Source organism: Octodon degus, unplaced genomic scaffold (genome assembly GCF_000260255.1).
Source record: "Octodon degus isolate 3935 unplaced genomic scaffold, OctDeg1.0 scaffold00136, whole genome shotgun sequence".
NCBI classification, from domain to species: domain Eukaryota; kingdom Metazoa; phylum Chordata; class Mammalia; order Rodentia; family Octodontidae; genus Octodon; species Octodon degus.
Genome location: NW_004524712.1, coordinates 2807085 through 2819838, shown reverse-complemented (window position 1 = coordinate 2819838; position 12754 = coordinate 2807085). Strand labels below are relative to the sequence as shown.

Genomic DNA, 12754 nt, shown 5'->3' with positions numbered 1-12754 from the left:
GAGAGGAAGCTGGGGTGCAGGCACTGGTGGCTGAAGGGTCCTGGGGCCCTGGAGTTCTTTGGGTCACTCTCAGGGGAGGGCTGGTCAGAGGTTATAAGAAAGAGAAAGAGTAGGTGCACAACCAGCCCACACTTTGTGTGCATATCTCATTTAATCTGTTTAGAAGAAGTATGACCATCAAGGGGAACTGAGGCACCAAGAGGTTAGCCAACTTGCCCAAGACCACAGAGGCCCAAGCCCAGACAGGCTAGAGGGAACCCTCCCTCTACTCCCACAAGGCCAGTCCTCAGCAGGCATCAGCTGTTATGGTTAATATTAACATAACAGGGCTATAAAGCTTGGCCGGCATCCCTTTCCAGAAACCACCTAAAGGAGTTTCCCCAAAGGTCCCCTTTGTGCTCATCATCCCCCAGGAACAAGGCCACTCCAGCAGCCCTACTACCAAGACAGGATTACTTTAGGGGAGAAGTACCAGCCCCCCAAAGTGGACTTTCCCCATCTCAGAAGCCCCTCCCTCCCATATCATGCTGCCACTGCATGCTGGTGGCTCCTTGGTCACAGGCTGAGTGACAAGCTGGAGCTACAGGTATTCATGTGCTCCTCAGCAGTTTACTCATTTTACAGCAAATGAGCTTCAAAACTCCTTCTAACAGCCCTGCTCATCCAAGGCCCACCGAGGAGCCAGGGTCCACAGGAGCTTTGACTTGGAGTTTCAGGAACCCACTTCAGACAGACAACACAAGTGCACAAAGCCCTGGCACAAACTATTCAGAACCCGGAGGGAGGAAGAAACAGTTGCGAGCGTCGCCTGGGTTCTGGGACCTGGGCACAGTGGTAGTGTGGACAGCTCCATCTTTGCTGTCGCTCTGCCAGCTACTACAGCCTCCCTTACCTCCTTCCGCACAGCCCAGGGCTCCTGCAGTCCTCAGTTGGTGACAGCCAGGAGTGAACCCAGGGCATAAAACTTAAGGAGAGGGCTGGTGAGATGGCTCAGTGGTCTAAAGCACCTACTTAGAACAAGCTTAGCAAAGCACAGGGACCGCGGTTCAATCCCCCAGCACCACATGCCAGCCAGCCCCGCCCCCTGGTGGGCTGAGCTGGCCACACACACACACACACACACACACACACAAATAAATAAAAAAAATTAAAAAAAAAAAAACCTTAAGGAGAGGCTCCCTCTCACAGGTTCTGTAAGTGCAGGGTGAATCCCACTAGGCAGGCCTCCTTAAATTCTGCATGCTGGGATCCTCCTGCCCCTGGCCCCAGTCTAACCCTGGCAGTCAGGACCGACTGTTTCTGTCTAGGTGAACAGCTATAACACAGAGCAAAGACCCAGCTCCAGAGAAGAACGAAGATTCTGTTGGGCCAGAACAGTCCCTCGCCCATGAGCTGGGCAGGTGTCAGCTTGTCACTTCTCCCCAGGGACTTCCATTCCTCGTTGGGTTTGATCAGTGATGTCCAGGGTCTCTTCCTGCTCTAGGACTCATTGTGTGTGAGGCTTTCTCCAGATCTGGAGGATTGACAGCCACAAAGCCCCTACTTCCAGGCTGTGATCTATGGCAACTGTGCCGCCACCCCCTGTCCTCTTTTCCCCACCCTCATCCCCGTCCTGGGCAGGAAACCATGCTAGCTACAGCATCCTGCACTAAAAAGAAACAACCTAGTTGGCTCCCCAATGATGTCAACCAGAGAAGAAGCAGTGTTTCTGCCCCAGGCCATGAGCCATTAGCCAAGAGTGGCCTCTCCCAGGGACAGGAAAGTCATCAGAGTTTGGCCCCTGGCTACTCAATGACTTGCTCTAGGTGTGGGCCAGTATTCTGCATTTCAGTGCAATCCAGTGAAGATCCATTCACTGGCTACACCAAGGGTGGGGCCTACCCTGCCCAGCATTCCTGCCAAGGACATCTCAACCATAGGAATTAAGGCCCAAGTGAGACTTAGGTGCCTAGTGTCCTACACTGACTGTCCAGAGCAGTGTAGCGCTGGGTGGAGGGCAAGCATTCTTCCTGGCTTGAACTCTGGCTCCCCCACTTACTAGGTGAAGTGGACCTGATTTGTCTGCCGCATCTGCTTCTGTTTCTGCATCAGTACTCCACAGGATTCGTGCTAACCGCCTATAGTTACCATGAGGACCAAATGAAACCATTCATGTCAGCCCCCAGCACTGGACCTGCCCCATTAGGAGTGCCCTGTCAACCCCCAGGGTGTGGCAGTCCCTCCCCGCGCCCCCAGCCCCCAGGGTAGCTGCCTTCCTCATTTGCCCAGCATTTGGTTTCCTCACACAGAAGGTGTTTCCACGTGCCTGCCCGCAGAGGCAAGGCCCCTCTCCACACCCCCCCCTCAGTTGACTCGTTTGCTCATTCCATAAGCGTCCAATTGCTTGCCATGGACACCACAGCCTGGATCTGAGCCGCCTTTGCAAACCTGCTCATTTTCTCAGTCAACCAAGAAGCATCCAAACTCAGCAAAAGCACATTTGTTGTTTGTTTCCCTTGGTCTTTCTATGTTACCCAACGGAAGACAAAGCCCCCAGATTGAGTAATGGGAGAGAAAGCTTAACACCCCCAAAGCCTCACCACATCTGGAGTCCGTGTCCAGCTGCCAAGTTTCAAATGGATGTGCCATAAAATCACTGAGTCATGAAGTTCCTCTCTTACCCCCCCATGTAGTACTTCCCCTGAACACACACACACACACACACACGCACACGCACACATGCATACGCACACATACACACGCACACAGGTTGCTGATGGAAACACTAACAGACTCTCAGCTGGAACATCTGTTCAATGTGATCTCAGTTCCACCAGCTACATCAAAGCTGCCCTCCTGCAAGTTATGCAGCCGACATCACAAGTGGGATTAAAATCATGTTTAATAGTTGGATATGACATAAACTATTTATACCCCTGGAGCTTGGCAGACTCCTGAAAATTCATATCCTGTGCATCCAGAGGAGGAGGGTGGAGAGGGGGACAGGAGTATGTCTGAGGCTGGGCAGGGCGCAGATGAAACAGGTGAATGGGGCCCTCCTGGGGCCTGCAGAGCCCTCCTCAGAGGAGGACAATGGTAGGTGGATTATAGAGCATCAGCACAGGAGGGCAGCCAGCAGCTTTGTGCTCCCTCCCCTGCCTCCCTGAGGGTTCCCCACTTTGTAAAGGACAATCAGGTGTGGGAGGGGCCACCTGAAACCTCCCCCAATTCCATCATGGGATTCTACTGAGCTGACACCACCACTTCCTCAAACAGGAGTGCTAGATGTCAGGAGGACGCAGGTGGCTGTGCCCTGGGCTCCAGATGGTAGTCACCAGCACACACACACATGCACACACACACACACCCGTGCCTCCTGACACGCTTCTCCACAGTGAGGTGCAGGCTCTGCCTTGGTCTCCGAGGATGCCCAGCTCAGCTGGCCAGCCCTGCAAGGACAGAGGGCTGGGCCCCTGCCTCAGCCTTTCCTTTTCAGAGAGAGGCTCCAGGACTGGGGAGGAGATAGTCTTTTGGGGGACTGGCAGAATTCTCGTAGCTATTCTTTGCTGTGTACATCTTGTGGCCACTTGATTTGTGCTTTAAAAACTAACATAGAACCGGTCAAAATACCCGTCTGTGCCTGTCAGCTTTCCATCACGGTAGCAAATATCTGAGAGAAGAGACCTATGTGCGAGAAAAGGTTCATTTGGGCTCCTGGCTTCCACGGCCCCTTCCTTGGGGGGCCTGTTGCCTTGGGCTATTCTCAGGCAGCATATCATGACCAGAGAACAGCTGAGTGGGAGCAAAGAGGAAGAGAATGGGGGCCGGGGAGATGGCTCAGTGGAATAAGCGCTTCCCTGGCAAGCACAAAGGCCTGAGTTCAATCCCCAGTTCTGAAAAAAAAAAAAAACGAAGAGAAGACTGGGGTCCCACAGGAAGAGAAGACTGGGGTCCCACAAGTCCTTCAAAGACACAATCCCCCTGGCCTAAAGGCCTCCTACAGCTCCCATCTCTCAACGACTGCACCCCTTCCCCAAAAGCACCTCTGTAGGGCCAAACCATTAATACATGGACCTCTGGGGACACAAGGTCCAAACTGGAGCACCAGGCTCCTCCAGCACTGATGCTTCCATCTGGAACTTGGGTGTGAGGTAGGGAGCACAGGCTTCCCCAGCGCAGGCATCTGCCTGGGCTCACTGGGGTCCTACAGGTGCCGGCACAGACCTGGCACCTCCAGCACAGGCAGGGAGCTGCCGCACAGCTCTGACACACAGAGGGAGGGCCCAGCAGTCGCACGGTCCCACCTCCAGGCTCAGGCACAGCTGGAGGCCTGCATGCTGACTCTCTGGGGGTCTCAGAGCCCCACCTGAAGTTTCAGCCTACTCCAGACCCTTGCTTCCTGTGAGGTGTCTCATGAGGCTCAGAGGGGCCAGGATCTCCCTTCATGCCCTCTAAGAAACTGAGCAATGATTTTTCTGACGATGAACCACACACCTAGAAAGACCCCACAGTCTTCCAGCAAGCTCTACTTATTGGTAGAGACCAGCCCAGAGGATGCAGTGCAGGGTCCCGGCCAGGCCAAGGGATCCTGCTGGCCTGGAGCTCAGCCCAGAGCTGACCGCCAGGCCAGTCGTCAGGCTGTGCCAAGGGAGGACGAGGTGCAGGGGCTCTCTGCCACCTCTCTCCTAGAATATGGCTGCCAGGGGCTGGGCTGCCCGGGCACGCCTTTTGGAGGAGGTCTGGAGCCGGCTGCCCGGAAGGCGCAGGCCCAGGCCTCTCCTGGGCTGATCTGCACCTCTCTGCCTCTGCTGTTGACCCACCTCGTTCCCATCTTTTTGTCTCTCCTTGTCTTTTTCTCCCTCGTGCTTCACTCCGATCCTCATTGCTTTGTTCAGTTCTTCTCACTGTCTTCTCACTTGGTTCAATTCAGCTCACTGTCATTTTCCGTCTGTACCCTGGGCCTCCCTTGGTCTTTTCTGCTTTCCGTGCAAAATCTTTGATTAATGCCTCTGTACCTGCATCCACCTCTCTCTTGTGCCTTCTGTTCAGGTCTCGGTCTCTGGCTCCCATCTCCCTGCCTCTGTGTCTCCCCATCTCCCTCCCTCTCTGACTTCTGTCTCTTCCCCGCTCCCCACATTTAGCACTTCAGGGCTTGGCATCTATCATAGCAGATGAATAAACAAGCCTGCCTGGGAGCCATGGCTGAGGAGCCAGTCAGGACTGGAGGTGGCTGCCCACCCCCCACGAAGGGGTGCACGCGCAGCTTCCACGGTACCAGAGGCCCCAGAACTCTTGCCTGAAGAAATCACAAACACATTTCAGAAGCAGAAACTCATGCTGACACAGGGCTGAGGGTGCGTCCCCTCCCCTTCACCGCTTCCGGCTGCCTCTCCTGAAGTGGTTTGTTCCACCAGAAGCTAGAAGTCGGACAACACGGTCCCAGGCCCTGGCAACCATCCTCCCGGCCTGGAGGTTCATTTCAGTACCAGGCCTTCAGTCCTCCAGGAAGCGGCAGAGCCTCTTGCTTGAGCCCTGTCCCACTTTGAAGTGACCGCCAGGCTGGTGGCTGCTCTGAGGGGCCCTGGAGTGTGGGATCTCTGGGTTGTGGCCCCTACATCACCCAGGGGTCTCCTGCACTCTTTTTACCCTGGCTCACAGGCACAACTCTCCGTCTCCCCACAGACCCTCCACTTGTCAACCTGTCGGTGGAACCGCAGCCAGTCCTGGAGGACAATGTCGTCACATTCCACTGTTCTGCAAAGGCCAACCCCGCTGTTACCCAGTACCGGTGAGCGTCACCGCTGCAGAGCTGCAGCCTGGCCCTTGGCCCCTCCACCCCACGCCTGCTGCGGGGAGCATCCCTTTCTGTGTGTGCATGGCCAGCGTGGCTTACCTAAGTGTCCCAGAGCCGTCCTCCCTTCCCTGCACGGCCAGCCACGGGCCAGCCAAGTGGACATTGCTTGTTCCATGGGAGGAAGTTTGCTTACTCCTTCCTTCTAAAGGAGAGGCTCAGGAAAAAAGTTAAAACAGCCAGGAGAGCCAGAAAGCCTGTGCTCACCCCTGCCCGCTTCTCGCAGTCAGGGGGGCCCGAGGGGTCCTTGCCGATGGCACTGATGAAAGCCTTGCTTTTTAAGAAAGAAAATAAGGACCAGCCAGATAGCTCAGCAGACTAAAGCGCCTGCTTAGGCAGGGCACAGCTGCCGGGGTTCGAGCCCCAGCGTGCCCTGCCAGCCCCACCCCCAGGGAGCCCTGAGATGGCATTTGAGGCTAAGTGCGGAGGCATGAGCCTGTAATCCCAGCATTTGGCAGGCTTAAAACAGGAGAATCACTAGAAGTCCAATCTACATAGTGAGACTCTGTAGAGCCTGTACCAAATACACAAAAAAGAAAGAAAAAAAGAATTTTTTAAAGCATCAACAAAACCATTAGAAACAATACAGAATTTCATTGAACAAAATAATAGGAATTCAACAATAGTTATTGTATTGTATAATGTTGTCTTCAAATTAGTTGTTTAGGTTACCAGGTATAAGTAGAAAAACTCGGTGAAAAAAAGTTATAAGAAATTAAAAAGGATTGGCCAGCCAAATAGTTCAGCGAATTAAAGTGCCTGCAAGCAGGCCCAAAGGCTGGGGGTTCGATCCCTGTGCCTGCTCTACCGGTCCCACCCCCAGGGCATGCTGAGATGGCAATTGAGACTGGGCGTGATGGTGCACGCCTGTAATCCCAGCTCTTGGGAGGCTGTAAACAGGTGGATCACTACAAGTTGGATCTAGTAGTGAGACCGGAAACACTTTGTAGAACCTTCCCTAAAATACAAAAGAAAAAGAAATTAAAAAGGGGGCTGGGGATACATCTCAGCAGCATAAGCACCTGCCTGGCAAGTACAAGGTCCTGAGTTTAATCCCTGGTACCACACACACACACACACATACACACACACACACACACACACGATATTAAAAAGGAGAAGAATAAAATTTAAACATTAACTGCTTCTTTCAATAGATTAGCAAAATTCAGCAGTATAATTATTCAAGTATAAGTATACCTTTTCCCTTCCTTCTTTCTTTCTTTTGTCCTTTTCCTCACCCCATTTGTTCCTTCCCCTTGAACAGAGTCTTTCCCTTTCACAGTATCTATTGAACCTTTCAGATTTTATTTACTCTTTCAGCTTCTTACACTAGGGAGACAATATGATGTTTGCACATGTGGGCCTGATTTATTTCCCTTCTGAGTATGGTCCCTAGTTGCATCCACTTACCTACAAAACCTCAAGTTTATCTTTTTTTTTTTTTAATAACTGAGTAATACTCCATTGTATAAAAATACCACATCTTTTTTTCCATTCATCTGGGTTGTTTCCAAGATGCAGCTATGACAAATTGTACTGCTATAAACATGGGTGCACATATGTCGCTGTGGTATGAGGTTTTCAGCGCTTCTGGAAAAATACCCAGAAGGGCGAGAGCTGGGTTGAATGGAACCTCCAGTCCCAGCTTTGTACGGAGTCTCCACCCTGATTTCTGGTAGTTATACCAGTCTGCCCTCCCACCAGTGGCAGAGAAGGGTTCCGTTTTCCCCACCACCCCTCCAGCATCTGTTATTGGTTGACTGCTTGATGATAACCATTCTTTCTGGAATGAGATGGAATCTCAGTGTTGCTTTAATTGAATTTCTCAAATGATGAGTGATATTGCACATGTTTTCATATATTCATTTGCTGTTTGTATTTCTTCATCTGAGAAGTGTGTATTCATCTCAGATGCCCATTTTCAAACACCTCCAGACGAGCTTCTCGAAGGCAAGAACTGCAGTTTAGTCCCTTATGGCTCGCAGGATGCAGCGCAGCGCATGGAGTAAAGTAGGCGCTCCTGGCCCTCCCCTTGGCCTGAGTGCAGGGCCAGGTGTTCGACCCCCGGGGCCTGCTGTGCCAGCACTGCCCCCGAGGCAGCTGAGTTGGCACTTGAGACTGGGCCTGGTGGTGCATGCCTGTCATCACACCTCTTGGGAGGCTGTAAAGAGGCAGATCACTACAAGTCGGATCTAGTACCCTGAACACCCTGTAGACCCTTCCCTAAAATAAAAAAAAGGAAAAAAAGTTAATGAACACACAAGTTTAGTAGTCAGTGGTATCAAGTAAATTCCCTCCCTCTCTGTCCCCTCTTTGTGGCTCTCAGGACCTGGGGTGAATGCTTGGTGCCTTCTTTTTCATTTCTTTTTTTTTAAATTTCTTATTTATTTATTTTTAATGTATTTATGCAGCTCAGACTCATAGTGATCCTCCTGTCTCAGCCTCCCCAACACTGAGATCATAGGCATGCCCTACCACATCCTCTTTGTGGCTCTCAGGACCTGGGGTGAATGCTTGGTGCCTTCTTTTTCATTCTTTTTTTTTTAAATTTCTTATTTATTTATTTTTAATGTATTTATGCAGCTCAGACTCATAGTGATCCTCCTGTCTCAGCCTCCCCAACACTGAGATCATAGGCATGCCCTACCACATCCTGTTTGAGTAGCCAGCATAGTGCGCCCAGGGTTCCAGGGCTGGTGCAGCATGTGGTACCAAGGATTGAACCCAGGACCTTGAGCTTGCCAAGCAGGTGCTTAGACCACTGAGCTAACTCCCTAACCACCTCCTGGCCTTCTGATTGCCCTGAAAATATGTTGGTGCAACTTGGGCTCCATCCAGGGCTCCAAAAGCTTTGGGGTCCCTTCTGGCCCCAGGAAAAGGTGAGAGCGAGGCCAGGGAGAGGGGAGGCAGCAGAGGCCTGGGCCCACCCTGCCCGCTCAGCCTCTCCACCCCATGAGGACCCACCCAGCAGCCCGAGTTTGCAGGCACATTCTAAATGCAGTGGTGGGAGCTGGAGGAAAAGCCTTAAGCAGATCTCCTCGCATTAGTACATTGATTTTTCCCAGCTGACTTTGACGAGATTATGGGAATCTTTCTTTACTTCTCGTCATCTTGATTGCTTCCTTCCTGGTCCACCTCAAAGACTGTAATCTCCAAAATTAAACAGACACTCTCCCCCACGCTTGCGCTCCGAAAGAGGGCCTGGCTGGGTGTCGAGGCTGTCTTCAGCGGCGCCCAGGACCAGGGGCCCAGGGCCAGCAGCACAGGCCTGAGTGCAGAGTGAGGCGCTCTAGGCTCTGCCCTCTGAGGTGACCCATGCAGAGCGTGGGATGAGGGACCAGCACTGCCCCGGGCGGAGCAGGAGCTGTTTGACATGCCAACCTGTCAGCCAGTGACACGCCAGACCTCCTGATTCCGTGATATAAATAATTAATCCTTATACATTTGTTCAGACAAAATTAGACATTGATTGGGGAAGGCTTAAGCTGAGTTCTTTTTCAGAGGGGATGGGAGAGGCGCAGAAGCAGCAGTGGGGAGGAAAGGGGCGCACAGAGGGCGCCCGGCAGGAGGCTCAGCAGCGGATCCACAGGAGACAAGAGGGCCTTGGTCCCAGGGCCAGCTGCTGAGACGCGCTGTCAGGGGCTGACCACTGAGGCTCGAGGTATGGGAGGGGAAGACAGACTGAGATATGCACAGAGGACTCCTGGGGCAGGGACACCAAGGGCACCTTCACTACAGACCCTGGTCATGGGCTCTCAAGGGTCTAGCCCCAAGGTCACCCTGTGACCCTGGGTGAGGACAGTCAGAGAGCTTCTCCTGCCCTCCTGGGACCTGTAGTGGGGGATAGGCCACACAGAGGGCCATTTCAGACAGCATGGCTCTGCTAGGGCAGGAAAGACCCCCTCCCACAGCTGGCCGGCCCTCTGGTCTCCTTCCTCCGATTTCTTCCCAGCCTGAGGAGAGGGCCACTTCAAGCCCTGGAATGCTGGGCTCCAGGCCATCAGGGCCTACGTACTTCTCCAGACTCAGGCCAAGCCAGTGGCCTTCACAGGGAGGCCCCACGCAGAGAAGGAGAAGGCCCCTTTTCTCCAGGACCTGAGGAAGAAACAACCTGCCTGTGAGAACCAGGTCTCCTAGGCCGCAGCGTGGCCTGTCTGCAGGTCCCACCACTCAGGCCCCCTCACTTCAGCAGGTGAGAAGAGGTAGTGGCTAGACGCAGATCCCCAGCTGTGTGTCTGGAACAGAATTATTCCGCCTCAGGCAGGGGCCATGCCTGACTATTAAGTCTGGTCATTAAATTAAAGTTAGGAATTGAAACGATTCATGAATAACTCATAATGGTTTGTTGGGAAGCTCCTTAAGCTCGCAGGGAGCTATGGTTTGCTCTGTTATTAAACTATAATTGTTATTATTAATCATGTTCTTAATAATTACCCAATATTAATTTGTGATAACAACCACACAGCACTGGCCCAAGTGAAAAGTAGCCATCTTTTGGGGCTGGACAGGCCACACCGAGCCACGGAGCTGGGGAGGGGAGCAGGAGACGGGCAAAAGTGGGACCGGGAAAGATCCAAGAGCAGAGGGAGCAGAGGAGAGGCACAGCTGCAGGGACCCTCTTCCAGGAAGCAGTGACCCCAGGAAAGACTGACACCCCAAAACAGGCTGCAGTGGAGGGAGCCTGGCTGGAGGAGCCGGGTGGAAGATTTGTGCTTTCTGAGAGGCACAGCTGTCCATAAGGGGACTAAAGCCGGGAAGCTGTGAGCACTCGCTCTCTCCTCAGGGCTCTGTACTGAAAGCCTTACCTCCATACACACATACACACACATGCACTCAAGCCCTTGTGTGTGTTCCTACACGCACGCACGCACATGTTCCACTCCCATATACACACCCATGCACACACACGCGCACACATTCACACTGCACACACAGGCCCCGTGGGCCGCAGTGCCTCCTGCACACAGCAGGTGCCTAGTGGCTTGTCCAAGGCCGGGATCACCTCCCTAGAGCCTAGGGTTCTGACAGGCTGGGGCCAAGCCCAGGGCACCGACAGGCTGAGAGAGATTTTCTGCTCAGCTCCCCCATCAACCAGGACTAACGGAGCTACAACCTCCAGGAAGCAAAACCGGAGGGGGAAGGCAGCTGCTGGGGTGGAAGGAGAGCAAGAGTCACCGCGAGGAGAGGGTGACCCCAGGAGGGACCCACTCTGGGGGCAGAAGCAGGAACTGAGTGAGCTGGCCAGGTGGGAAGGGAGGAGCAGGCGGGATGGGCAGCTCTGTCACACCACTTCTACATCTTATCCTGCCTGGAAACCGGGTTGCAGGAGCCTCCTCTCTCTCTGTCTGTGGTAGGGCTGTGTCCACGCGTGTGCAAGTGTATGCTTGTAAGAGCACACGGGCCATGACCTCTGAGGTCAGCAGTGAACCTCTTTTTCTGACATGGCCCAGAATGGGGCCCACAGGCACGCGCAAAGCTGGACAGCCAGGCTGTCTGCTGGTGACAGTCAGTCATGCGTGGACTAGCCAGGCAGGTGGACCAATAGGTAATCACATCACAGTCCTCCGGAGTAACCCACTTGTTAGGTGCCACTGACCCCTGGAGACTGTAGCCCAAAGCCCACTCTTGCCTGCCCCACCTGGCTGGGTGTAGACTGACTGCTCCCCAGCCTCTGAGGTCACCCCTCTTTGAAGACTTTCCAAGGGCCCCACAGACCCAGCTTCCCTGTGGGGTGGAGGGATGGACAGCTGTGTGAAGGAAGGTCCCCTAGCCCCTGACCTCTGTTGCAGGTGGGCCAAGCGGGGCCACATCATCAAGGAGGCATCTGGGGAGGTGTACAGGACCACCGTGGACTACACGTACTTCTCAGAGCCTGTGTCCTGCGAGGTGACCAATGCCCTGGGAAGCACCAACCTCAGCCGCACAGTGGACGTCTACTGTGAGTGCGAGGACTGGGGAGCTCCCCTGTGTTGGCCAGCGCCAGGCGGCCTCTGGTTGGGCTCACCTCACACACGGCCACGCCACATCCCAAGCCACGACGCTCATGTTTAGGCTGCCAGGCGGTGCCAGCTCGTGCTGCTCCAGCTCATGACAGTGGATGGAGTGGCCTCACAGAAAGTGGACTGCCAGTGCAGCTGCCCTGGGGAGCTGACCCCTGCCCTGCAGAGGGCTGCCCTCCCTCTGTGTCCTCACGTCCTCGTGGAACCAGGCTGAGAAGGAAGGGCAGGGGAAGCAAGCTCTCTTTTGTCCTTTCTTAAAGGGCCCTCATGCCATGCCCACACCCCAGTCATCTCCTGTGGGCATCCTACAGGGCAAAGTTGCAGTAGAGAGGGATACAGACTTGCAGTCCCAGCACAAGCAGATACCATTCTTCCTCTTACCTCGATGAGGGAGCGAATAAGTGCGCAGACGAGCACTGTGGCCAGCGATGGCCCACTCCGCCACAGGCCCACGCTTTCCGCTGTCCAGCTGAGGGGGCTGATAGCCTGGCAGAGACGGACAGTCGGCCCACTGCTGGGGCAGGATGCGCTCCACGATCATTCATGCTTGCATTGCCCTTTGCAGTTTCAAAAGCACTTTTACAAACACACTTTCACCTGCCGCTGTCCCTGAAGTCCAACAGCCTCTGCAGAAGTACTCCTGATTTGTGGCACGTGTGTTGAATGCCCCCTCACCCCAGAGGCAGCCCCAAGACCCACCCGGCTGGCTTCTATCCGCACCAGGCACCCTGCACTGGGCTGAGGCCAGAGCTGCCTGCCAGTGAGGCTTGGGAAGCAGGGGAGCTGAGAGTGAGGCTGGGGAGGAGGACAGCCTCAGGGGCCCGGCGGGGTGCGAGGACCCAGGGAAGAGACTGAGACACTGTGGCCTTGCCCCTTTGCTCCTGCCGGGGAGCCACTGCTGGAGAGAGGACCTGTGCACCTG

At 54.1% G+C, this 12754-nt stretch overlaps 1 protein-coding gene across 3 annotated transcripts in view; it reads left to right on the top strand.

Moving 5' to 3' along the window:
• Window positions 1-12754, top strand: part of Kirrel3 (kirre like nephrin family adhesion molecule 3) — a 583940-nt gene that overhangs the window by 549005 nt on the left and 22181 nt on the right. For all 3 annotated transcript variants that reach the window (XM_004641408.3, XM_004641406.2, XM_004641407.2), the window contains 2 exons: window positions 5662-5767; window positions 11623-11771. In XM_004641408.3, coding sequence (XP_004641465.1) covers window positions 5662-5767; window positions 11623-11771 — 255 coding nt within the window. The remainder of the gene's footprint in view (window positions 1-5661; window positions 5768-11622; window positions 11772-12754) is intronic.